This window comes from Sminthopsis crassicaudata, chromosome 1, assembly GCF_048593235.1.
Source record: "Sminthopsis crassicaudata isolate SCR6 chromosome 1, ASM4859323v1, whole genome shotgun sequence".
Classification (NCBI taxonomy): domain Eukaryota; kingdom Metazoa; phylum Chordata; class Mammalia; order Dasyuromorphia; family Dasyuridae; genus Sminthopsis; species Sminthopsis crassicaudata.
Window position 1 is genome coordinate 10,729,644 of NC_133617.1, and position 25,224 is coordinate 10,754,867.

General features: G+C 45.7%; 1 protein-coding gene across 5 annotated transcripts in view; it reads right to left on the reverse strand.

Annotated features, from left to right (window-relative positions):
• TANGO2 (transport and golgi organization 2 homolog) overlaps positions 1 to 25,224 on the reverse strand; it is a 148,487-nt gene that overhangs the window by 16,903 nt on the left and 106,360 nt on the right. For 4 of the 5 annotated variants that reach the window (XM_074292867.1, XM_074292830.1, XM_074292838.1 and 1 more), the window contains one exon: positions 10,063 to 10,133. In XM_074292867.1, coding sequence (XP_074148968.1) covers positions 10,063 to 10,133 — 71 coding nt within the window. The remainder of the gene's footprint in view (positions 1 to 10,062; positions 10,134 to 25,224) is intronic. The other variant, XM_074292857.1, reaches the window with a different exon arrangement.

Here is a 25,224-nt window from a genome sequence, read left to right on the forward strand (position 1 = left end):
TTCATATGCTTCTGTCATTTTTTGGTATATGGAAGTTTTCATGTTTATTGACGTCTGTCAAGTTGGTGATAAAACAAAGAGCAGAGAATGTCAGAGCTGGGAGGGAGTTTAGAATAGGGGATGTCAGAGTTGGAGGGAGGTCTTAGAACAGGGGATGGCAGGACTAGGAGGGAGCTGGAACATGGTTTGTCAGAGCTAGGAGGGATCTCAGAGTGGGGGATGTCAGGGCTGGGAGGGGCCTTAGAACAGGGGATATGTCAGGGCTGGGAGGGAGATTAGATCAGGGGATGTCAGAGCTGGGAGGGGCCTTAGAACGGGGATATGTCAGGGCTGGGAGGGAGCTTAGAACAGGGGATGTCAGGGCTGGGAGGGGGCTTAGAACAGGGGATATCAGGGCTGGGAGGGAGCTTAGAACAGGGGATGTCAGGGATGGAGGGGTCTGAAAACAAGGAATGCCATTATCTGCTCTCTGAAAGATAACAGATTGAGTCCACAGCTTTTAAGAAAGCTACAGGGAGACTTCAGCTCCAAGAGAAGTTACCTGGGAGAAGTTCTAAGGCTGACAAAGTGAAAGAAAACAAGTGGAGGCTGGAAGTCTTGGGGAAGATGGATTTGAGAATCCTTAGCTTGGAGATGGTAACAGCTCCTGGAGCCCCTAAGAACAGAGGGGCAGAGAAGAGGAGAATATCTGTGGCCCGAGGGCGTGATCCGGGGATGTTCCAGCAAAGGAGCCAGAGAAGGAGCAGTCACAGAGGGAGGAGGAGAGCCCCAGAGAGGATCCAGGAGGAGTGACGGTGTGTGAGAGACTGAGAAGGCCAGGGTAAATGAAGACTAAGGAAAGGCCGAGGGGCTGGGCAGCTAAGAGGTCACTGCTCACTGTTTCAGGGGAGTCATAGTTAGAAACTGGATTGTGGTAGTTTGGGGAGGGAAGGGAGCACCGATGTCCCCGCTTTCTCCTAGGAAATTCACCACAAAGGGTAGAAGAGGCTCGGGGGCAAAAGGAGCAGGACATGGGCACGTTTGCAGGAGGGAGAGACTGGGGACGGAAAGGTGCCACCTGAGCCAGTGGAGGCCATGGCCTTCTGTGGTGGAGGAAGAGAAGGAGGAGGAGGAGGAGAAGGAGGTAGAACACATCTAGCAGGGCACGGGGAAGAGCAAAGAGGGGAGCTCAAGGGAGTGACCTCAAAGAGAGAGCCTCCCAGAGGTCGTGGGATCCAAGGTCATCTACTGCGTGGGCCCAGAAGTGGTGCAGCTGAGAGCGCCAGGCCTGTCGCTTGGTGCGATCTGCCTCAGTTTCCTTCCCTGTAAAATGGGGAGAATAGTAGCCCTTTCCTCTCAGGATGGTGGTGGGGGGAAAAGGAAATTTCTTTTTTGAGTGATTAGGAGAGCTTCTGGTAAATACCTAGTAGTAGGTATTTAAGAAATGCGAGTGACAATGATGATGATCCCAAAGTCACACCCAGAAAGTGGTCAGGATTCCAAATCAAGTGTGCTTTCTACCAAACCAGAAAGCCTTCCAACCTCCGACGGCAGAGGGCTGGGCGAGGTCCGCTTCTCTCGCTATAAGATTGTGGGGGTGACTCAGAGGCAGGGGGTTTGTTTTTGGGACCAAATGTGGCTTCCAGCATATTTACTAAAGGGCAGAAGTCCCACTTTTGCGGTTGTAGGTCAGTTCTAATCATTTATGATTCTTTGGGACCGCATTTAGGTTTTCTTGGCAAGATACTGGAATGGTTTGCCATTTCTTTCTCCAGCTCATTTGACATATGGAGAAACTGAGGCAGACAAGGTTAGGTGGGTCACACAGCTATTAAGTGTCTGAGGCTAGATTTGAACTCAGGCTGACTCCCGGCCTAGTACTCTGTCCACTATGCAGCAACCCACATTAACCTAGTTATTTCTTCCTCCACATTTACAGAAAAGAATAAAACTTAAAAATCATCTACCTGTTGCCTACCCGGATTTCTCTCGCAGATTTCTTAATAAAAGATGTTAAGACAATGTTTATTTCATGACCTGTCTTCCTGAGGTACCACAGTTGTCTCACAAAAATAAAACTAACAATGTTCCTAACATTTGGTTCTATCCATTACGTGGAATATCAGATTATTATGGGGAGATTGTACAATAGCAGTATTTCATATTAAAATAACCATCTTGCACATTCCCAGAATCCTCCCTGGACTGCTCCCGGCTGTGTTAAATCCATATTCCTGTTAATGTATTTTCAGGAGAACGGGCTTTCGGGAAAACGGCTGCTTGTGATTTGCAGTTATCAAGTATAAATTTCATCCCTTTTCACCTCTTTCAAACAATTCCTTAGCTAATTCGCGTGTTTTTGTTTTTTTTTTTCTTTTTCTTCTTATCATTAGAAACACTATAAAACTCATATCCTGATACTAGGTATTGTCTTTGACATCTTTTGATAAAGTTTTTTTTTCTCATAGTCTGTAACATGAAGTTATTTGTTTTTGTGGTTTTTTTTAATGACAGATGTTTAATTAAAAATGCAAAACTCTCCCAACTCCAAAGGGCTGTGGAAAAATATATAAGCAGACCTCCTGTCACCAAGTCCAATGTACACGTGAAACGTGGCGGAAAAGACATCAAAGATGTTTCTAGAAGGACAAATAGACCCAGCTGTTGTGATTAGGAGAGGCAGCATCTTGGGAGCCCATCTTGGGACCCCCAGACCCTAAAGAAGCAAAGGACAGCTTTTATCCATTGGGACTTATTGGAAGAATGATGAAGTAAACATAGTAAGAACAGATCAGGTGAGAAGATGTGGAGGACTTGTGTGAGCCGGGCTACTGGCAAGAATTCCCCCAGGGATAGCCCTGACATCTTGGGAATGGCAACTGTAAGAAGGAAGACAGACAAAACCTTGGGACTCTTTGCCATCCTATATTCTCTTCAGCTCTACTGAGTGACACAATTTACTTCCGTGATAGGAGTATGGAGTTAGTTAGTATGGAGAATGGAGTTTTAAAATTAATTATTAATTATAATTAATTTTTTATTAAGAAAGTATGAGGCAATATTTAGTGCTTTTTAGAATTCATTACCATAAAACACAAATATTTTAATTTTCCACTAACTTGCTTTCCTTTTTAATAGTGAGAACTTTTACTCACATTTCACTACAGAAATTCAAGGCCATGTTTTAAAAAGTTCTCCTTTTCTCTCCTTTTTATGGCACTTACTGCTGACATCATCTTCTGTGATGTCTCCCTTTATTCCAGTCTATGATAATGAGGTAGATTTTCTTTTAGCCTTTGGAGTCTTTCAGGCTAGACTGGTGTCCCACCCTTCACCAAGGCTGTAAATGCCTCCAGACTTGAGAAGGGGTGGAAATTTCCAGTCATCAGAGGCATAAAAAGGCCAGCACTTGAGGAGGAAGAGCTGCTCAGATTTAGTGGAAGATTTCCTCCCTCAAGAAACCAGACCAGAGGGTGGAGCCAAAGGCAGAAACTTGCTCAGCCTCTCTCCCAAGTCCTTCCAAATTCCTTTAAAAAATAAGTTTTAGACGATCAGAACATCCCAAAAGATGGAGTAGAATATTTTCCAGCTGAATACCACTTAGAAGATCAGAAGAAAAGGTCTGTGGAACCAGGGCAGAAGCCCAGTGTACAGTCCCAGTGAAGCCTTGGTCCTGGTCCCAGCCCCAGCCCCAGCCTCACATCTGTAAAGTAGGAATGGGTCTAGGAACTTTGGAATCAACATCATACTGGGGATTTCTAAACCTCTTAGCTCAGAAACACCAAACAAGACTTAGAAGATCAACAGAAAAAGTCTGTGGAACCAGTGTGGGAGCTCAGAGTACAATCCCAGGCTGCACCAGCAGAGACCCAGCCTTGGTCCCAGCATCAGCAAAGCAGGATTCTGTGGCTTCAGCACACTAGATCTTACAGTTACAGTGGGCCAGGACACACCTAACAATTCCAGGGCAGAAAAGAAGGTTTATGGCCAGGTCCTTAGAAGGATCTCTAAAAACAGCAGGAGCTTAAGACAGGGCATCAAGCAGAGTCCTACTTTAACAAAGAGTTAACATTTGAGTAATAGGTTAGGAAAATATGTAAACAACAGAAAAAGTTTCTGACTATAGAAAGTTACCATAGAGACAAGGAAGATCAAAACACATACTACTCAAAAGAGGATAACAAAGTCAAAGTTCTTAAACCAAAGCCTCCAAGAAAAAGAATTGGTCTTAGAACATGGAAGAGCTCAAAATCTTAAAAATCAAGAAAAAGAGATAGAGGAAAAAATAGGAAAAGAATTTAGAGCGGTGCAAAAGAAAATACAAAAAGTTGAGAAGAATGCCTTAAAAAGCAAAAATGGCCAATTGGGAAAGGAGGGACAAAAGCTAACTGAGAAAAATAATTCCTTAAAAATTAGAATTCAGCAAATGGAAGAAATCCATTTAATGACTTTAAGAGAAATCAAGATACAATAAAACAAAACTCCCAAAAATGAAGAAAAAAAAAAAAGAAAGAAAGAAAAAATGTGAAATATATCATTGGAAAAACACCTGACTTGAAAAATAGATCCAGGAGAGAGAACTTAAAAAGTATTGGTCTCCCTGAAAGTCATGATCACAAAAAAAAAAAAAAAAAAAAAGAGCCTAGACATCATCTTTTAAGAAATTTTCAAGGAAAACTGTCCTAATATTCTAGAACCAGAGGGTAAAATCAAAATTGCAAGAATCCACCCATTACATAAATGCACCATTACAATGAGATCCCAAAATGAAAATTCCCAGGAATATTATAGCCAAATTCTGAAACTTACAGGTTAAGGAAAAAATATTGCAAGCACACAGAAATAAACAATTCAAGTATAGTAGAACCACAGTCAGGATAACACAACATTTAGCAGCTTCTATACTAAAGGAGGTTTAGCATATGATATTCTGGAGAGTGAGGACTGTAGCCAAGAATCACCAACCCAGGAAAACTTTCAGGGAAAAAGTTGGTCATTCAGTGAAATAGAGGATTTTAGAGAATTTGTTATGAAAAGATGAGAGCTGAATGGAGAATTTGATTTTCAAATACAGAACTCAGGAAAAGCACATGAGGAAGCAATCAAGAAAGTGATATCATAAAGGATTAAAAAGATTTATCTGTTTACATTCTTAAATGGGAGGAGGATATATTAGAACTTTCTCATTATTATGGCAGTTAGAAGGTACACACACACACACACACAGAGGGCATAGGAGTGACTTGAATATAAAGGGATGAGAATATAAGGGGTGAGAAAAGGAAAGAGAGAAGTAGATTAAAAAAAAGAGGCAAGAAAAAGTTTTTACAGAGGAGGGGAAGAAAGGGAGGAGAGGGGGAGTGAGTGAACCTTACTCTCATCAGAATTGGCTCAAACAGGAAATAACATACTTATTCAATAGGGGTTTTACCCTGTAGGAAAATTGAAGGGGAATGGGATATGGGAAAGGGGGAGGGTGATAAAAGAGACAACAAATTGGGGGAGGGAGTGGTCAGTAGCGAAACACTTGAGGAGGGAGAGGGTAAAAGGAGAGACAGAATAAATGGAGGAAATAGTTAGGAATAGTAATTGTAGAAAGAATTTCGAAGAAAGTTTTTCTGATAAGGTCTGATTCCTCAAAGGGGGAACTGAGTCAAATTTATAAAAAATAAGAGCCATACTCAAATTGATAAATAATCAATAATATGATCTATGCCCAGAGGGCTATAAATTCATTCATATCCTTTGACCTAATAATACTACTATTAGGTATGAATACCAAAAAAGAAATTGGAAAAAAAAAAAAAAGGAAAAGGACCTAGAATGTATTAAATACTTAATAAATATTTATAAAAAATTATTAGAGCTGATCTCTTTGCAGGGCACAAAATTGGAAATTGAAGGGATGCCCATTAACTGGGAAAAGGCTGAACTGTGGATGTGTTTGTAGTGGAATATTATTATTCTGTGGGAAATGATGAGCAGGATGCTCTCAGGGAAATAACCTAGAAAGTCCTTTGTTTATTCACACAAAGTGAAACATATTGTATACAAAGTAATAACGATGTTCTGGAGTAACCAGCTCTAAATGATTGCTATTTTCAGCAATACAACGATCCACTACTCTGAAGGATTTATGATGGAAAATCCTATCAATACCCAAAAAACCTGATTGTGTCTGAATACAGATTGAAGCATTCTTTTCACCTTCCATCCACCTACCTTCTTTCCCTTCCTCCCTCTTCCCCCTCTCCCCCCTTATTTTTCTTGAGGGATTTTTCCCCTTAGGGTGGGAAATCTATATTTTCTTTCACAACACGAAAATATTTTGCATAACTTCATATATGGTTTAACTCAAAACTTTTAAAAACATGTGTAAAAAAATCTTTTCAATATAACTGAGGAAAAATGTTTAAAAATTTAAAAAAAAAAAAAAAAAAAGGAATAAAGAGAGCTGACTAGACATGTCTCTCTAGGGTTATGAGGGGAGCTGTATCTCCTGCAATCAATGCTGTATCTTAGCTGACTATCTTTCCCAAGCCACTGTTACATAGACTTCTAAAGCTGGGTCTGAAATGCGAGAGGGCTTGAGTTAGGTCTAGCCCTGAACTGGTTTTTGTCTTTCTTGTATCTTAAGTACATTGGCTAATGAGGGCCAATGCCATAAGCCCCTGTAATTCAAGAAGATTAATCAAAATCTCTTTAATATTGGCTTCAAAGAAGAATAATTAGCAAATCCATAATTCAGGCCTACATTTCTACGCACATTTTTAAAGTGAATCATTAAACAAAGCTTTATGCTTTGAATTATTGCCCTTAAGAAATGAAAGCACTAACAAGAAAATGGGATTTACACACATATATTGTATCTAGGTTATACTGTAATACATGTAAAATGTATGGGATTGCCTGTCATTGGGGGAGGGAGTGGAGGGAGGGAGGGGAAAATCTGGAAAAATGAATACAAGGGATAATATTATAAAAACAAAACAAAACAAAAAAAAAGAAATGAAAGCACTGATGGAGGCTAGTAAGATGTAAGGCCTCTGAACCCACCTCAGAGGCTGTAGGAGTCAGAACTAGAGAGTACCTGAGAGAATGTCCACGGCAAACTTTTTTCCGATGAATGGCTACCTAGCCCTGGTAACCTCCTCATACGAGTGCGGTTAATTTTGAAATCCTAGGTGTAAGACTCAATTTATGCCTAATAAATTTCATCTTATTACATTTGGCCCAACAGATTGCCTGGCAAAAAGAGTCCTGAATTCTGATTCACTGAATTCCCTTCAGACACGGCTTCTCGTATGGGAGCTGAACTTTGCATGTGACACAAAGCTGGGACTTAGAGAAAGTAACTGAGGACAGCGATAAATGGCCCAGATCCGCAGGGCACTCTCCTGGAGACCTTTTTCTAAACGGACATACAGATAACAATGGTCTCTCTTCTTTGAGATCCAGTCTTTGGGTCATTTTCTGAAATCAGCTAACAGGGCTCTGGTCTAGTCTACACGGCCCCTTCTTGTCCCAGAAACACCAAATTTTGGATTTGGAAGGGACTCCTGAGACCACCCAGCCGCCCGACTCTAACTCTAACCCAACTTTAACCCTAACCCTAACCTTAAATGCCTCCTGACTTTAACCCTGAATCCCACCTCCCGCCTCCCAATATCATCCCTCTGGAAGTCATTCGGCTTAGTCCTGAAGGTCTCTAGGAAGAGAGACCTTCATCGCTGACTTCTTGATGCTTTCAATTGGTAACAAAGAATTTTCTAGATCTACTCTGAGTTTGTACCTTGACAATTTTCCTACTTTGCTCCTTGTGCTGATAATTCTAATCAGTTGTCCACAGGAAAGCCAAGCCAAATGTGCAAGCAACATTTGACATCCATAGCTATCCACCGCGCTCTCAAAAAGAAGTTCTGATGTCTTTTCAAGTATCGGTATAGTGATGTTACAATCATATTTTAATAATAGCTTCCATTAATACTTTCAGGCTTGAACAGCTTTTTCAAAACTTGTGCAGTAAGCAATATACAAGCAGACCCATTTTACAGCTGAAGAAACTGAGGTCTAAGAGCTAAAGTAATTATGACACCAAGTAAGGGAGGATCTGAGGCAGGATTCAAACCACTGTCTCCTGATCCTAAGGCTGCTGGTCTTTGTATAAGATCTAGCAGTCTTTCCTCGTACAGCCACTGGTTCTTTCACTGCCATGGAATATACTTTGTTGGGCCTGGTCATTTGGTCTCATTGAAAACGACCAAGGGCTCTCTTACTCTTTCCCTACTCATCTTGGACTTAATCTCTCCTTCGGCTACTTGTTGTAGCCCCAACTGATTTTCTCTGGCAAAATAAGGGTGAGTCCTTCCCTCTCTCTGTGCCCTATGAACAGCATCCTCTGCCCACTCTGGGCTCTCACATTTCTGCCCCCAGTATTCCAGGATCGGGCCTTGCTCTGGTCTTTGTGCTCTACTACTTGCCATGGTTGCCTCTCTGTGCAGAAATGGCCCTTAAATGCACCTGGGATCTTGTGGATTTGAAAGTTCTCTCCAACTCTGACCGTGCCTCATCCACATCTGTCCACCCTGCACCCCATGTGTGCATGTTTGAAATCGAGGGACCCACCTACATCAGGGGATGATTTCGAGGAATAAGTTGTAGAGTTTGGGGTTAATCCTTTTGAAACTAGGCTGGGGCACTTTTATTTTGACAGTTTCTATTTTGGCTGGTAAATTTATGTTGGAAAAGATCAAAGGCAAAAGGAGAAAGGGCTGGCAAGAGGATGGGATGGACAGTCATGGAAGTGATGACCACAAGCCTGGACAGATGAAGAGACAGGTGGGCAGGAGGGCCTGGCAGGCCATGGTCCGCAGTCCACGGATCACCAAGAGGTGGACATGAATGAATGAATGACTGAACAACAATAAAAACAGCCACTAAGTTAAACAAATTGTAAATAGGGAACTAGAGAACCACAGGCCCATCCAGGCTTCAGCAGCTTAGACCTAGTCTAGCCCCCCCAGAAAGAACCATCCACAGCCTCGACCTTGATCGGTGGCTTCCCTGACTCAAGCCTGAGTCCATCCCCTGCTGGTCCTGCGCTCAAGTCCCCCAGAGCAGCATGAAGCTTTTTTTCTGTGGCAGAAATCTTCATGGTAGCGATGGCTCCATTCCCCTGGCCCTCCCCTTCTTTGGCCTGAACAAGTTTAGATCCCCCAACCCCTACTGGCTGCCCTGGAATTGTGGTGCCGAGCTGAACCAGGGAAAGGGGGGCTGAACAGAGCAGGGGAGCTCACCCACCCCCTGCACCGTCTCTCTCGGTCAAGTCTTGGGAGGCTCCAAAAGAGCAAGACTTCCTTGGGGTGTCCAGAAAAGACTGAGAAATGTTCGGGGGAGGGAAAGGCAGGAGAGAGCTCAGGGGAAAGGGAAGGATGGTTCTCAGGAGGTGGATCACTCCGTCTTGTGCATTTGAGCAGTCCCTCCCCCAAGCTCACCACAAGGGGTTTCCCCAAACCACTAAGGGTGTGGGCTCTCACCATGTGACCCAGCCATGGGCTTTTCCAATCACAACTTTCTTTCTCCGATGACATCTTCAAAAAAGTTTGTCAACCAGTCCCTCCTGAGGGACTTAACTCTGTGACTGAGAAATCGACTGTGAAAGGAGTACCTACATGTGTCAAAATCCAAGCGGGCAGGAACAGCCAACTTGGAGGCCATTTCTGGGAAGGTCTTGTCTGGGGGAATTGTCAGAGAGGCTGTGTGGGATGGGGAACGGGAGCTTCCCTGACAGTTACTGCCCTCGACGAGCCTCAGTTTCCTCATCTGAACAATGGGGATACTGACACTTGGAAGCTGGGCTCTTGGGTCTGTTTTAAGGAAGGCACTTGGTTATCATGTAAACTTCCCCATGAACAAGAACTATGATCGTTACTAGAAAGAAAGTAAATGGCAAGAGAAGACAAGAATGAAACAGGAAGTTAACTGCTTCTTTTCGATCGCTCCACCGAGCCGTCATTCCAGAAATAACACAGGTGTGAAATTAAGCACAACATTCATAACATTCATTTCATGAAGAGAACTTACCCGGCGTTAATACGATAGGCTCTTGCTCACCTCGGTTTCCATAGTAGCAAAATATGTCTCCCTTGCTGGTGCTGAAGAGAGAGAGAGGAGAAGGAGGGGAGAGAAGAGGGATGGAGGGAAAGAGGAACAAAGAAAAAAGGTCAGTCAACATGGCGGCCCATGGTTTCAATTTCAAGCAATTTCAGATGTTTTCCAGAATCGCTGTGGTTGGAGCAAGGGCCTGTCCTCCATCTGTCTCCATGTGGCCCCTTGAAATACCAGGGAAGAAAGAGCGTGGTGGCTCCCAAAGGTCGGCCCTGGGCCCGGCTCTTGTAGGCGACCCCTTTCTGCGCTGGAGACCGCTCCCCGAGGCCGCTTGCTGATCCCCCATTCCCTTGGCTTCAAAAGAACGATCCATTGCCTCACACTGCGTACTTTCCCCAGCGCTCCGTTAAAATTTTCAAGTTGTCAGAAGGCCATTGACTTGAGAAGGGGACAGAGGAGGGGAGTTTGTAGCAACAGCGAGAGACCATTTAAAAGTATCCTGTGAAATGTTTTACAAAGTTCACTCGCGCTCTCTTAATTGTGGGTGGGGATCAGGGAGAGAAGCCAGAACTCAACAAATTTAAAAATAATTGTTTTGAAAGTAACCGAGGAAAAATATTAAGTAACTTAAAAGTGTCTTGTGGAAGAGGGAGAAGAGTCCTGGGGGCTGCCCGAGGGTCACTCATCCTGGGCAGCTGGGGGGCAATGCCCAGAGCAGTCCCTAGAATGGACGTGGCCGTACCCAGTGTAGCTGCAGCAGGGCCCTATCGAGGAAGAACAGAGTTTCTGAGGAGCAACTTCATGCTGCCAGCTCCGCCAGTCAGGCCCGCTCCAGTTCCCTGCTTTTTATTATTCCCAGTGCAGGAATTGGGAACTGCCAATAGAGGGCTCGCTCTCAACACGTTTCGGCCTTCTTTCTGACAGGAGAGCGAATGCCTCGCCCGCAGAACCCAGGCCCAGAGCTCACCCACGTGAGTTATCCAAATAGGTGCACCTGTCCTGGACGGCAGCTCCCGAGGCCTCCAAGTGTTCATCTTTACTTGTGCAAGTATCTCGGTTCACATAGTCAACCTTGAACAGATATTTATTCAACACTGGCTACAAAATCCTGCATCCTTCCCTCTTTTCCCCTCCTCCCTCTGTCCTTCCCTCCCTCTTTCCTTTTCTCCCTCCCTCCCTTCTTTCTCTCTCTCCTTCCTTCCTTCCCTCCCCTTCTCTCTCCCTTCCTTTTTTTCTTCCTTCTTTCCCTCCTTCCTTCCTTCCTTTCTCCCCCCCACACTCTCTCCCTTTCTTTGTTCCTTTCCTCTCTCTCTCCTTTCCTTCTTTCCTTCCCTCCCTAAAGTTCACCTTTCCAGCCCCTTCCCCTATCATTCCCCATCACACCTCCAACGAAAGGGCTTCAGTGCTGGTTGCTTGGCCTGAGGCTCCATCGCCCGCCTCCTTGCCATCGCCTAGGTTCTACCCGGGATGGACGCCCTCCTCGCTTGCACCTTTCAGAATCCCTCACTCCCTTCTGGGGCTGCTCCTACGGGAAAGCTCTCCTGCCCTGTTCTCACTCTTCTCCAAACATTTCTGGTGCCCATTGTACCCCCTGCTGAAGCATGAGCTCCCTGAGGGAGGGAATGCTTTCTTTGGTCCTTAGCACTCCGTAGAGCCTTACACAGAGCAGGTGATCAAGAAGCACTTGGGTTCTTTCACTCACCCATGTGTAAGTGGGCACGATGGGCAAGGTTCCGTGCTGGGGTTTGGAGAGTATAGAAGGCAGTGCGTGGTCCCGGCCCTTCTGGACCTTGCTGCCTAGCAGGGGGAGGGGAAGGCTAACGGCTCACTATCGATGTGTCGCTCCTTGCCCACGCCTGCTGTTGTGTGATGGGAGGCGGGCCAGGCTCTGGAACCGGGAGTAACCGCGGGGATGAACTGAAACTCAGTCTCTTCCTGAACAACTGAGGGGGGGTATCATGATTGTGAGCATTGGGCACTTCCTCACTGGTGCCCGGGGTGGACAGGGCCCATTCTCCCTCCAAAGCCTTGCCGGGCTGGGCTTGAGCATGGCAGACAGGTGGAATGATGGGGGTCAGTCATTCCTTCTGCACCAATATGCCTGAAAGCACAGCCTGTGCCCGTCTGGAGAGCGCCAACTGAGCTGTTCATGGCCCCCAGGCTTTGGGGCTCGCTAGGCTGCAGGGGGGCCTGACCACTCTAGAGAGGCCTCTGGTCCACGGCTCCAGGGCTAGGGGTGGTGCCTTACAAAGAAGGGCAAGGAAGCTCCGGATGGCTTTTCCGCTCGCTTCCTGAAGGTCATTTATTCTGCATTAAGCCAGAGAGTCTTGAGCGATTCTGGGTAATGTTTGAGCTGCAAGCACTCACCAGGCCAGATGTGTGTAAGAGCAAAAGCAATCCCAGCTTGGCCACCTGGGCCACCGTTATGTACATGGGGAGCACTTTAAAAGCCGATACCCTTGAATTCATGCTCTTGTCCCACAGTCCCTCCAGATTTAAGGACATCAGAGGGTTCTCTTGAGCAAACACTGACAGCTCTCTTCTGAAAGGCCCAGCATGGAGGGTGGCGGCCCGGGGTCTCTGAGGTCCTGCTGGCGGAGCCACGCTCTGGGAGGTCCTCCCGAGGGAGAAAGAGGCCGCTTCTTGGGTGCGACTCTGTGCTATCTCAGGGGCTGCAAGGTGTGGCGAGACAATAAGCACAGCTTGCTTTTCTGGCCTTTCTTTGTCTCCCCAGCACCTAGTCCAGTGCCTGGTGCACAGTAGGTGCTCAATAAATAAATCTGTGTTGATGGACTGATGCTCGGAAGAGCACGCACTAAGTGAGTGACCACGATCTACTGGGACAGTCCTCCCCAAATGGAAGGCCTGGACCTTGAAGCCAAGGAGTAAGATGAACAACAGCCATCTCTGGGCTCGGAACCGCTGTGAGAAGAACCTCCTCTCCCCAAACATCCCAGGCCATGAGTCCTCATTCGACCGGGCCCAAATATGCCTTCTCCCGGTAACTTCCCCTCGCAGGCCCAGCTTTGCCCTCTGGGACTAAGGAGAGCAAGTAAATGCCTTTCTCCTCCAAAGGACACCTCCCAGATTCTTAAAGCGAGGAATCAGGTGTCCAGAACAGTCTGTATCGTGCCCCTGGGCTCGGATGGCCGCAGGGGAGCGTAAAGCCCTGACCAGCCCTCCCTCACGAGGGGGTCCTCTTCGAGAACGAAGGATGGACAACGGAACAGACCCACTGACTGTGTGTCGGGCACTCTGCTAAGTGCTGGGGATCCCAAGAAGGGCAAAAACCAGGCCCAGGCCTGAAGGGGCTCCCGGCCTCACTGGGAGAGGAAATGCCGACCACCATGGAACACACTGTGTATGGACGGGACAAACAGAAACCAGTCACCAGAGGGAGAGTGCTGGCAGCCAGGGGCATTGGTAAAGGCTTCCTGTAGCTGGTGGGATTTTAGGGAGGGCCACATGGGAGGGGCAGCAGGAGCCCCCTTCTGTTGCTGCCCCCTACCCCAGCCTGGTCTGGAGCCTCTCCTTCCCAGCCCTGTTTTGAACACACCTCTTGCCAACACCTCAAAGGGGGCCCGTCGAGCCGGCAATCCTCCTTCCCAGAGAGCTCTGAGAAAGGCAGCAGCGCCGTGACCACCGCCCCCACCCCTGCCTTCATCCTTCCTGCCCATTCTACCCACGGGGACCCTTAGCTCTTGTTTCCCACCCAAACACCTCGAGCACCAGCACATGATGAACCCACCCAGGAAGGAGCCCTCCATAGGAAGAAGCCCACGGTCCTGACCAGGGGTCAGGGACCGACACTTTTCTCCTAGCTCATTTCAACCTTAATAAATTTAGGCTCTGGCTCCAGGATGTCTCCAACAGAGCCAGACGATCTGCTTCACGAGCCTGACCTGGAGGGAGGGCTTCAGAAACCTCCAAGCACCAGAGCAGAAATGGGAGCGTTTGGACGAGGCTTCAGGACATCTTTGAACGTTAGGACAGCTTTGAAAGTTGGCAAAATGCTTTCCTTCCATCACTGCACTTGACTTTTATAATAATGCTGTGGGGGACGGGGAATCATTTTAGGATAAAGGGCTCAGATTTTGTAACTTGACCTTGTTCATACAATGAGCGTCAGAGATGGACCTTGTACCCAGTTCCTCCTTGACCCCATCCCTGACACCCAAACTCCCTCAGCGGCTGGGCTGGAGTTCTTGGATCTCCCTGTCTCCTCCCTTGCCATTGACAGTGGCTGCCATCCCACGGAGCTGCATCAGCGTGCCAGCCGCTAGCCACCACTCTCCCTTCTCCCACCCCATTAGAAGAGAAACAAGGAACTGAGAAAAAAATCTTTGCAAAAAGTCTCTCTGATAAAGGGCTCGTTTCCAAGATATATAAGAAACGGACTTGATTTAAATTTATACGTCTCCCCTCCGACAAAAACAAAGAAAGAAGGAAGAGACTCATTTGGACAAAAATACTTAGAGCGATTCTTTTTGTGGAAACTCCAAATTGGAAACTAAGGGAGTGTTCCGTTGGAGAATGGCTAAACCAATTTGTCTGTGGTCTAATACTATGATCGTGCTATAAGAAGTGATAAAAATGACGAATTTCAGAGGAAACCAGGAAGACAATTATGAATCGACGCCAAAGAAAGTGAGAACAATTTATGCAATGCAGCAATATCACGGAGAAAAACAGCTCGGATAGACTCCAGAACTCCGGACAATGCGACGATAAATCAGGAGGCCAAAAGGATGAAGCTGAAAGCCGCCAGACGCCTCCTGTCACTGGGCGCCCCAAACAGCATACATCTTTAGGCACATGAACGTGGGAGGCTGCTTTACGGGATCATAAGATAATATGTGGAAGGATTTGTTTTTCAGGTTTTAAAATATCTACTTAAGGGGTGGTGGGGCAGGAAAGGCAGGTTAATTAAAAAGATTTGGTCATTGAAAAACCAAAACTAAAAAATCATCATAAAGAAACAAGGACTTGCCACAAAGGGCAAGGAAAATTACTCTTAAGTCCTGCTGAACCTCTTTCTCGGTGAAGGGTCTGCAAAGATTAAAGTGACCTGCAGGGGGCAGAGCTCCAGGCTCTGGGTGAAGAGGGTGTGGTCATCTCTTCCCAAACTGGTCCATTCCTTTCCCAGGACATGGCTCCCCTAGAGCAGGCCACCAGAATCGAGGTCCGAGTCCCAAGAGCACGGCTGCAAAAAGCCCAGGAAGCATGTTGGCTGATAGAAACAGCTCTGGGATGATTTCAGAGCATTTTCAAAAGCTCCAGAACGTAGAGGTCCCAAACTCTTTGGAATAACAGAGCATGGAAAGAAGGCTCAGTGCTTCTAATTTAAAGTAGGTCCGGGTCAGATTTTCACCCCTCACAGACGTTTCCCTCCAAGCCAGCTGAATGCTCGCTCCTCTGGCCCATCTTTCTGTCTCAAGCTGTTCTCTTTGCCTAGAATTCCCATACTCCTTTTTGTCTCTTGATTTCAAATTCAGTTCAATTCAAATGCTTCATCCTCTTTCCATAAATAACCTTCGAACCCCATACTCTTGAGCTGAAAGGGACTTTACAAGACAGCCATCTAGTGCAAAAAAAATCCCCCCCACCAGGGTTATGATCCTGCATTTGTTTGAAGACCACCAGTGGCGGGAACCCACTACCACCAGTGACAGCCACCTGTCCTTTGGGAGAGCTCTGACAGAAGATTGTTTCTTATACCAAGCTAATTATAGTCCTTTGGGGGTTTTTGCATCCTCCTCACCCCACAAACTTATATAATGTCATAGTCTTCTCATCCTATTAAATGGTAAACTCTATGACAGCAAGGAACGTAACTTCTCTAAGCTTGGCCCCTTACCCAGCTCTTAGATAAAAACTTAAAGAATAACTGTCATTTGGTCAATTGACAATTTCTGGACAGTTTTTCTAAAACTTCTTATTTTCTAAATTAGAGGGATAGTACATCATTGATAGTACCTCTCAAAATCAGCAATTCATTGTACTATTATTTATGATCTCTTCTATAAATTAGCAGAATTTGCTAAATGACTTGAGTTACAGTTACATGAACCATATTGGGCTGTTAACCATTGCATTTCCCTGAATCTTATCTCTGTAAAATCAAAGCATGCCTTAGAATACTACTTTGTTATTTATTTTTTATCATCTTTTATCTTTTATCATCACCAAAAGGATGAGGATATTTTGATACGTGTCTCCCCCACTGATGAAATCCCCTTCTATTTAATTATGGATGAGAGTACAAGCTTCCTGCTCTCTTAGAATGTAAACCCTTTGAGAGCAGGAATGATTTAAATTTTGACTGTGTGTCCTTAGTGCCTAGCACAAATTAGAAGTATAACAAATACTTATGGATTAATTGAACAAATTTTAAAAGCCTTTGTGGTAAGTATTACTATAACATGCTAAAGCTTCCAGGTCCCTTAAGATAGTTTGACCTAATAATCCATACAATAACAAGTGACAAGACTCTGCCACACTGACCTGATCCATCACTATATGCATTCTGGACAGATGCTGATGGAGAAGGCCAGGTCTAGAATTGAGGAAAAGACTCAGATGGACTGCAATTCAAAACTAGGCCTTTTCTCTCCTCTCTTCTCTTTTTCTCTCTCCCCCTCTTCCCTCTCTCCTGTCCTTCCTTTCCGCCATCCTTTCTTCCTCCATTTCCTCTTTCCTTTCTCCCCTTCCTTCCTTCCTTCCTTCCTTCCTTCCTTCCTTCCTTCCTTCCTTCCTTCCTTCCTTCCTTCCTTCCTTCCTTCCCTTTTCCTTCTTTCCTTTTACTAATTTCTCTGCTTGGACAAAACCCTATATTTTTAGCATCATTCTTCTTCAGGTGTAAACCTGTAGGAAGTAGCAAAATTTTCTTGATGAAATTGAACTTATAATCTACATGAGCAGCAATGAAAAGTCATGGAGAAATTGTAATCTTCTCTACTGACCAGTGATATCTATCACCAGTGATATTTCAGACCCTCTGAAGGATTAGAAGCATTTCATATTGAGAAAATAAACTCAGGGGCAGAAATCTAGAAAACAGGAAGGAATTACAGTAAAGGGCAATTGATTGATAATTCACAGAGGCATAAAGAGAACAGGGATTGGCATCAGAGAGCACTGTGGACCACTTGGATATAAGGAAGAAATGGAATTTCAGGAAAAGGATCACAAGCCAGAGTTTAGTGATTACTGACTTCAATTTCACATATATCAACTGCTTTGCCCATGTGAACAATTACATCCTTTAAAAGGCGAAGGAAGCAAAGAAGAGTTCTCTTTTGGTCCCTAAGGTAGAAGTGATGGGAACTTTGGGGGAGCTGATGAGAGTCAAAGGTCACCCAGGCACTCCAGAGAGGAGCAAATACAAGGAGGAAGACTCCATGGCTCCAATTTCTAAAGGGAAAGTTAGACCAGGAGGGATGGGAAGCTCTTAGAAGTAAAACTGTGAAGACACAAAGAGAAATAATTATGAGGACAAAAAGGGAAAATTATCCAAAAAGGCAAATGGGGCTAAACAGGGAACTCATGAACCAACCGAGATTTTTAAATACACATATTAGAGCAAGGAATCATGCATGGCTTAGTCTTTGAGGAACTGTACCAGAGCATTAAAGTTCAGAATGAGTTGAGGCTTGGCAAGGATATTTTTTTGGAGGTAATCGGGATTAGCATTAAGTGTCAAGCCAAATTTTAACTCAGGTCTTCCTAGTCCAGAGCTGGTGCTCTATCCACTGTATCCATCTAGCTGCTCCAAGGATGCTTTATAGGTACAAAAAAGGGAGAAGGATTTCTTTGTGGTTTTTAAAGCCATATTGGGGAAAATGATATTAACAAAGGCACAAATCCATATTTTGGAGGTGGGGTAGGATAATGAATGATACAGAGAGAAGAGTATTATTCAATTATCTTTCTTTGGACTTGAAAGGAAAGAACAAAAATGGCTAACATGAAGATGAAAGCCAAAATAAATAGGAAAATAATAAGAAAGTACCTGCCAAGCTAGAGGCAACTTGGTGGTGCAGTGAATAGAATACTGGTCCTGAATGCAAATCTGGAATTACACACTTCCTAGCTGTGTGACACTGGGCAATCATTTAATCCTGAATGCTGCAGGATTAAGGGGCTTCTAATAGCATCTCGCTCTCAGGATCTTGTGAGGATCAAATGAGACAAATTTCTAAAGTGCTTAGTACAGTGTCTGCTGTGCTAGGTACTAAACCAGTGGTCCTCAAACTTTTTAACTAGGGGGCCGGTTCACTGTCCCTCAGACTGTGGGAGGGCCGGACTATAGTAAAAACAAAAGCTCACACTCTGTCGCTGCCCCTCAGCCCATTTGCCATAACCTGGCGGGCCCCATAAATGTCCTCAGTGGGCGCATCTGGCCCGCAGACCTTAGTTTGAGAACCCCTGCACTAAATAAATGGAGATATTTAATAAATGCTTGCTTCCCCCAGCTGCCAACAATGACAGGACCAAGTGACCTAGAAGCCAGAGTTCTGAGAGAGCTGGTAGGAGTGACTCTTTGATAGTAGGTCTCTTTGTGTGATCTCTGAAAATCTGTACATAGTGGACTTCAGCAAGGTCCCCGGCTCAATTATTTAAAAAGGAGCATGAGCAAAATCTACAGTGAGTCTGATTCCTGGAAAAATCCTAGACTGCATTATTATAGAGAAAAAGCAGTGGAGGGAATAAACGCAAGAGGTCAGCTCAGACTCTTCTCATTTGCTTTTGGACAGGGCGATCAAACTGGGAGAGGAGGGAAATGCGGGAGACGTGTTCGCCTCAATTTTAGAAAAGCATTTAACAAAATCTCTCTTGTAGACAAGATAGAGAAACGCAGGCTCGAAGAGAGTACAGTTAGGGGAATCTGGGATTAGTTGAATGACCAGACTTCAAAGAGTAGTCTCAAATGGTTTTATGCCCGTTTAAGAGAGCTTTTGTTGAGTGCCACAGGGATACACACGCGGTTCTGGCTGTGAAATGTTTGTGACCAATGGCTTACATTAAGGCAAAGACGGTTTTCTCATCAAATTTTCAGAGGACGCAAAGCTAGGAGGGATAGCTAACATGCTAGATGACAGTTAGGAGCCCCAGAAATCTCAGCAGGCCAGAGAACTGGGCTAAATCTGATAAGATGAAAGTCAATACAGATACTCAAAATCTTATATTCGGATTTAGAAAAATCAACCTCACAGGTACAAGACGGAGGAGGCACAGCAAATAGTTTGAAAAAAAGACCCGAAGGCTTTGGAGGATTAAGGCTCAATATGAAGCAGCAGGGAGTTTGGTTTATGTTTATAAGGCAGCCAAGAAAGCCAATATGATCTCAGGCTGATTTACAAGAAAAAGAATGTTCAGAGAAAAGGAGGTGACAATCCCCCCAACCATCCCGAGTATGCTGCGTTTAGGAAGGACATTGGTGCGCTGAAAAGTAGCCAAAGAAAAGCAGTCAGCCTATCTGTACAGTTATTCAAAAAGCACGATTTTCTCCTTAGTCGAGTAAAAGAATCAAACTTCCCCTTAAGCAAAATTATTTCTCAAAAAGTCAGATCCATAAAACACGTCAACATCCTTGTTTTCTCTTGTTTGTCTCCCTAAACTGGGGACCTTTGCCTGTCTTGTCAGGCTTCACAGATCACCCGGAGAGAGCTGAGGCGCAAGTGATGAAGCAAGGATGGATGGAACAATTTTGCCACTAAATGATGGCAGTGTCATGGCTGACATCGAGAGCAGCTACAGCAACTCTCGCAGCCAAGAAATCGGAGTGAGCCACAAGCCCGGGCCTTCTGATTTATCCCTTTCTTTTCTGCATCACAGCTATCTTCAATGTGACAGATGCAGTAATAAAACAAAAATGGAAAAAAAAAACCCAAATGGGTTACACACAACACGTTGCTCATTGTGTGACTTCTCCGGTTATTTATTCAGACAAAAATGTACACACGATAGCAGCTATTCCTTCCAATAAAATGCCAGGGAGACAAGAGGGGAACTTTGCTCTAGGAACTGTAGAAGGGTTCTAGAATTTGTGCTGTGCCCCCCGTGAGAAATAATTGAAAAATTCTAGAATCTTTGTGTTTCGAATTTTTTGAGGAACCGTTAAAAGGTTCTGGAATCTTTGTGATGTGATCTCTTGGAGGATCGTTGGAGGGTTCTAGAATTTCTGTGCTGTACCCCCTGTGAGAAATAACTGAAAAATTCTAGAATCTTTGTGTTTCGAATTTTTTGAGGAATCGTTAAAAGGTTCTGGAATCTTTGTGGAGGATCGTTGGAGGGTTCTAGAATTTCTGTGCTGTACCCCCTGTGAGAAATAATTGAAAAATTCTAGAATCTTTGTGTTTCGAATCTTTTGAGGAATCGTTAAAAGGTTCTGGAATCTCTGTGTTGGGATCTCTTGGAGGATCGTTGGAGGGTTCTAGAATTTCTGTGCTGTGCCCTCTGTGAGGAATAAGTGAAAAGTTCTAGAATCTCTGTGTTTTGAGTCTTCTGAGGAATCATTGAAAGGCTCTGATATCTCTGTGCTGTGATCTCTTGGAGGGTTCTAGAATCTCTGTGCCATTATCCCTCTGAGGAAATCATCAGAGGGTTCTGCACTCTGTGTATTGTGATCTTTCTGAGGCTTCACTTAAGGGTTCTAGAGGTTATTGTCCATCGCAGGGTTCTGTGCCTTGTGATCCCAGGGCTTCATTTCATAGAGAAAACTGTCACTGGGTTTGGGGAATCATAAGACTTGAGTTCAAATCCTGACTCTGCTATGAGCTGCCTCAATGAGTCTGGGCAAGCCAACTTCATCTTCTGGCACCTCAATTATCTATAAAATGAGAGGGCTGATTCAGGTGATCTCTACTGTCTTCGCTAGCTCTAACCCTGGGGGCGGCACGGTGCTGTGTTGGCAGCACTGGGTCTGGGGTAGTTCTGGAAGTGGGATGGCCTTGGGCACTCGTGTTCCCTGGGAGTGCTCAGTCAGCTGCTCAGGAAAGCAGCTTCGGCTTTGTTTGTGGGACGCTCCTTTTTGGAGCTGGTGTCCGAGGAAGGCGAGGCCCGTCCCTTGCAGGGTGCACGCCAGGGTGGTAGCAGGCCTGGCTTTGGCGTATGCACTCAAATCCTTGGCCTGGTGCTCAGGAGTTATTCGTCTCCCCCCCCACCCCCGGGGTCACCTGCTCAGTTTATCCTCTAAGGCACCGGGGGCCACGCTAGGTGAGGCAGTCAGTCAATAAGCTTTTATTAAGCGCCTACTAGGTACCAAGCACTGCACGAAGAGCTAGGGACACAAAAAGGCCCCAAACAGCCTGCCAGCAAAGCAGATCCGGCCAGGTGTAATGGGGGAGTCCCAGAGGAAGGCTTAGACAAGACTAAGGAAGACTGGGAAAGGCTTCCTATAGAACACGGGCATCGAACCGGACACTCTACACTTGCTTTTCCTCTGCGATGCTCTCCAGTTTATATCTCACTTGTCCAGAGCTGTTTACATGTTTTCTTCTGGACTGGGAGCTCTTTGAGGGCTGTCGATTGCCTTTCTAAGTATAAGCCCAAGGTTTAGCACAGTACCTGGCACACAGTAGGCACTTCATAAATGCTTGCTGACTTGACTTTCAAAGGTTCTTTCCTTGTAATTTCCCACAATTTGGTGATCCCTTTTCAGGGGAGGCAGCTGGCATTCAGAAAGCCTGTGCTTGTTCACTCAGCTAGGACGCGATGGGTATAGGCTTCCTGTCAAGTTCAGAGGATGGATCGCACCTGGTCCCCCTGGTCCTCTAACACCAGGAGCAGCGAGGCAGGGATACAAGAGAGGGACACTGGGAATGCTTCCTGGCTGACTAGGTTGGGCTGGCCGTCTTCCAGGCCAGGGAACAACAAAAGATGTTGTAGGGAAGATGCAGTGGTCTCTGCCAAATCTGGGATTGTCTTCTGACGACCTGCCATCATGCTACACTGGCCTGGATCTCACGTCTCAGATGATCTTTGAGCCTCCTTTCTAATCTATGGTCTTATGGGCCTAAAAAACTTAAGTCATGGAAGCCTCACTGCGAGTGCTTCTTGTACTAATAAACAGTGGTGGCCTCCAGGCCTTCAGAGTGAATTGTGGTTGGGGAAGTGGCAAGCAGAAAAGCCATTCATTCTGTCGGTGGCAGAAACAGGCAAAATCCCCAGGAGTCTTGGGAGAAAAACTACAGAAGAGGCTGTCTTGAAACACAGCTTGAAGGCGCAGCTAAGCATAGTCAGCCTGCCTGCTGAGTTATGGCCTTGTCCCTGCTGGGAGGTGTCTGAATGTCAGTGAATATTGACCTGAGAGCTCAGCCAAAGGGACGAGAGGGTCCCCAACCACGGGCCATCTCTGATTTCCTTTGCCTTCCCTCCTCGTTCCCTCAGGTGGACAAGTTGGCGACCAGGCCTTGGGGAGAAAGCAGCTGGTGTGTTCTGGGGGACCTGTTATCTTATCAGGTAAAAAGCAGGTTGTTTTCCCACGTGGGAGAAAGCAGCCGGCTTTTCTTCTCCTGGTTATTTGGCTGGTTGTCCAAAGACAGAGTCGCCATGTTAGATGAGGAAGAAGACCATGACCAGAGGGACGATTCTTTCTCCGTCTCATTTCGGTAGAATTCTGCTCTCAACCCTCCATGACTTCCTCTTAACCTCCCCAAAATGTGATCCAATCTGAGTCACAGTTTGGCATTATCTTTCTAGTGCCACAGACTCTCTGCTGTCAATCACTCTTTGTGCTGTTCTTTCCCATGATTTTTTTTTCTTTGCTCGCTTTCTTCAGGACCTAGAGTACAGCTCCTCCTACCTTCATCACTTCTGGAATTCTCTTTCTTTCTTTCTCTCTTTCTTTCTCTCTTTCTCTCTTTCTTTCTTTCTTTCTTTCTTTCTTTCTTTCTTTCTTTCTTTCTTTCTTTCTTTCTTTCTCTCTCTCTTTCTTTCTTTCCTTTCTTTCTTTCTTTCTTCCTTCCTTTCTCTCTCTTCTTTCTTTCTTTCTTTCTTTCTTTCTTTCTTTCTTTCTTTCTTTCTTTCTTTCTTTCTTTCTTTCTTTCTTTCTTTCTTTCTTTCTTTCTTTCTTTCTTTCTTTCTTTCTTTCTTTCTTTCTTTCTTTCTTTCTTTCTTTCTTTCTCTTTCTTTCTTTCTTTTTCTTTCTTTCTTTCCCTGGATAGAGCTTTGGAACAATTTAGCTATATTGCTTTGCCACAGGGAGCAGCGGGCAGGGCTGAGTCAATGTCCTCAACATGGAAGCTGTGGAAGGGGACAGGGAGCAGGCCAGGCCAGCTGAAGGGCACCGAGTCTGAAAGGGGCTGCAACCAGGATGTGCAGGGCTTTCCAGGCCCAGTGGAGGAGTATTTGAACCTAGGGGCAGGAGGTTCACGAGTGGGAAAGTGACCCGGATGGTCAGATGTCAGTGAAAATTGACACTGATAACTGCATGACCCGAGGGGTGCCCAGGGAGAGACTCCCAAAGTCCTCCGGAACAGCCCCTCCCGTCATATGCCAATTCTCCCACATAGAAGAAGCAAAAGTGAGCCATGATTTGGAATTACTCCCTGAGCCATACGTCAATCAACAAGCATTTAGTAAGAGCTAACAAAGAGCAGGTGCTGGTAATTCAAAGAAAAGCTGAAACACTCTGGGCCTTGAAGGGAGAAGGCAGCTTACATTCTTTTTCTTTGTTTTGTTGAGGCACTTGGGGTTAAGTGACTTGCCCAGGGTCACACAGCCGGGAAGTGTTAAGTGTCTGAGGCCATATTTGAACTCCTCCTGACTTTAGGGCTGGTGCTCTAGCACCATCTAGTTGTCGCCCCAGCAGCTTACATTTGAAGGCAAATCTCTAAGTGACTGGGTTTGAGAAACTACAAAGTGGAAGGAAGGCAAGAAGGAAGGCATAGTAACTGAGGGAACTCAGAAAAGCCTCCTGCAGAAGGCTGAACCTCAGCTGAGACTGGAAATTAAGAGGAAGAGATGAATGGGGCGGAGCGTTCAAGTATGGGGGCAGACGGGACAAAGGCCTGGAGACTGGAGATGGAGATGAGGAACAGTTACGGGGTCCCTGTAGGTAGAATACCAGGCACCTGCAAAGGAATAAAGTATAAAAAGACTGAAAATATAAGGAGGAAATAATAAAGAATTTGAATGCTATACAGAGGACTTCATTTTTGATCCTGGAGGTAATAGTGAGCTACTGAAGTTCATGGAGAAGGGGGATGACATGATCGGACCTATGCTTTAGGAAAATCCCTTTGGTGGCTGAACAGAGGCTGCGCTGGAGTGGGGAGGGGCTGGAGGCAAGCAAGCCCACCAGCAACTAGTGCAATAGTGTGGGGAGAGTGTCAGGAGAGAAGGGGCAGGATGCTGGAAAGGTAAAACCAACAACATTTGGTCATGGATCGGATGTCACAGCAAGAGAAAAGGAAGTACTTGAGAAAAGGCCATGGGCCTGATCTGTGGGACTAGGACAGCGATGGCCTCGGCAGTAATTAAGAAATGCAGGGGAGAGGCGAGTTTGCAGGTGAGACTTGTTTGGGACACGCCGAGATCGAGATGCCCCAAGGACGTCCAATTCAAGATGGCCAACAGGCCACTGGGGACGTGCTGGTCGAGGACGAGTCTCACTCTCCTGGAGAAGGAGACAACTTGGAGGAGGATACTTCCATGCATTAAAATAGGGTGGTGAGGGATGGTCCATGTAAATGCACAAGTGAAAACAGGACCCAAAGGACAGTCTAGTTTAGCTAAAATACAAGAAATAAAAGTCGGGGAGCGAGGCTGGGGGGGGCTCTGAACGCCAGTGGGAAGCAGCTGAATGCTTCTGAATGGAGGAAGGACATGGTCCCGATGGCGCCTCATAGAGAAGACACTCAGGCAGCTGGGAACAGATTAAAAACGCAGACTTAAGACAGGAAGATAATTAGAAATCATTTAGGCAAGAAAGATGAGGCCCTATGCAAGGGGATTGCAGCGGGAGTTGAGGCCCACGTGAATGGTGAAGAAAAAGAGAAATGACAGGATCCGGCCACAGATGCCGAGGCGAGAGAGAATCCGGAGAATGGCGGGCTCCTCTGCTCGGCGTGTCCCGGCAGCCGCATCTCCATCCATTCCAAGATATGTGGGGGACTTAGGGGTGGGACACACTAG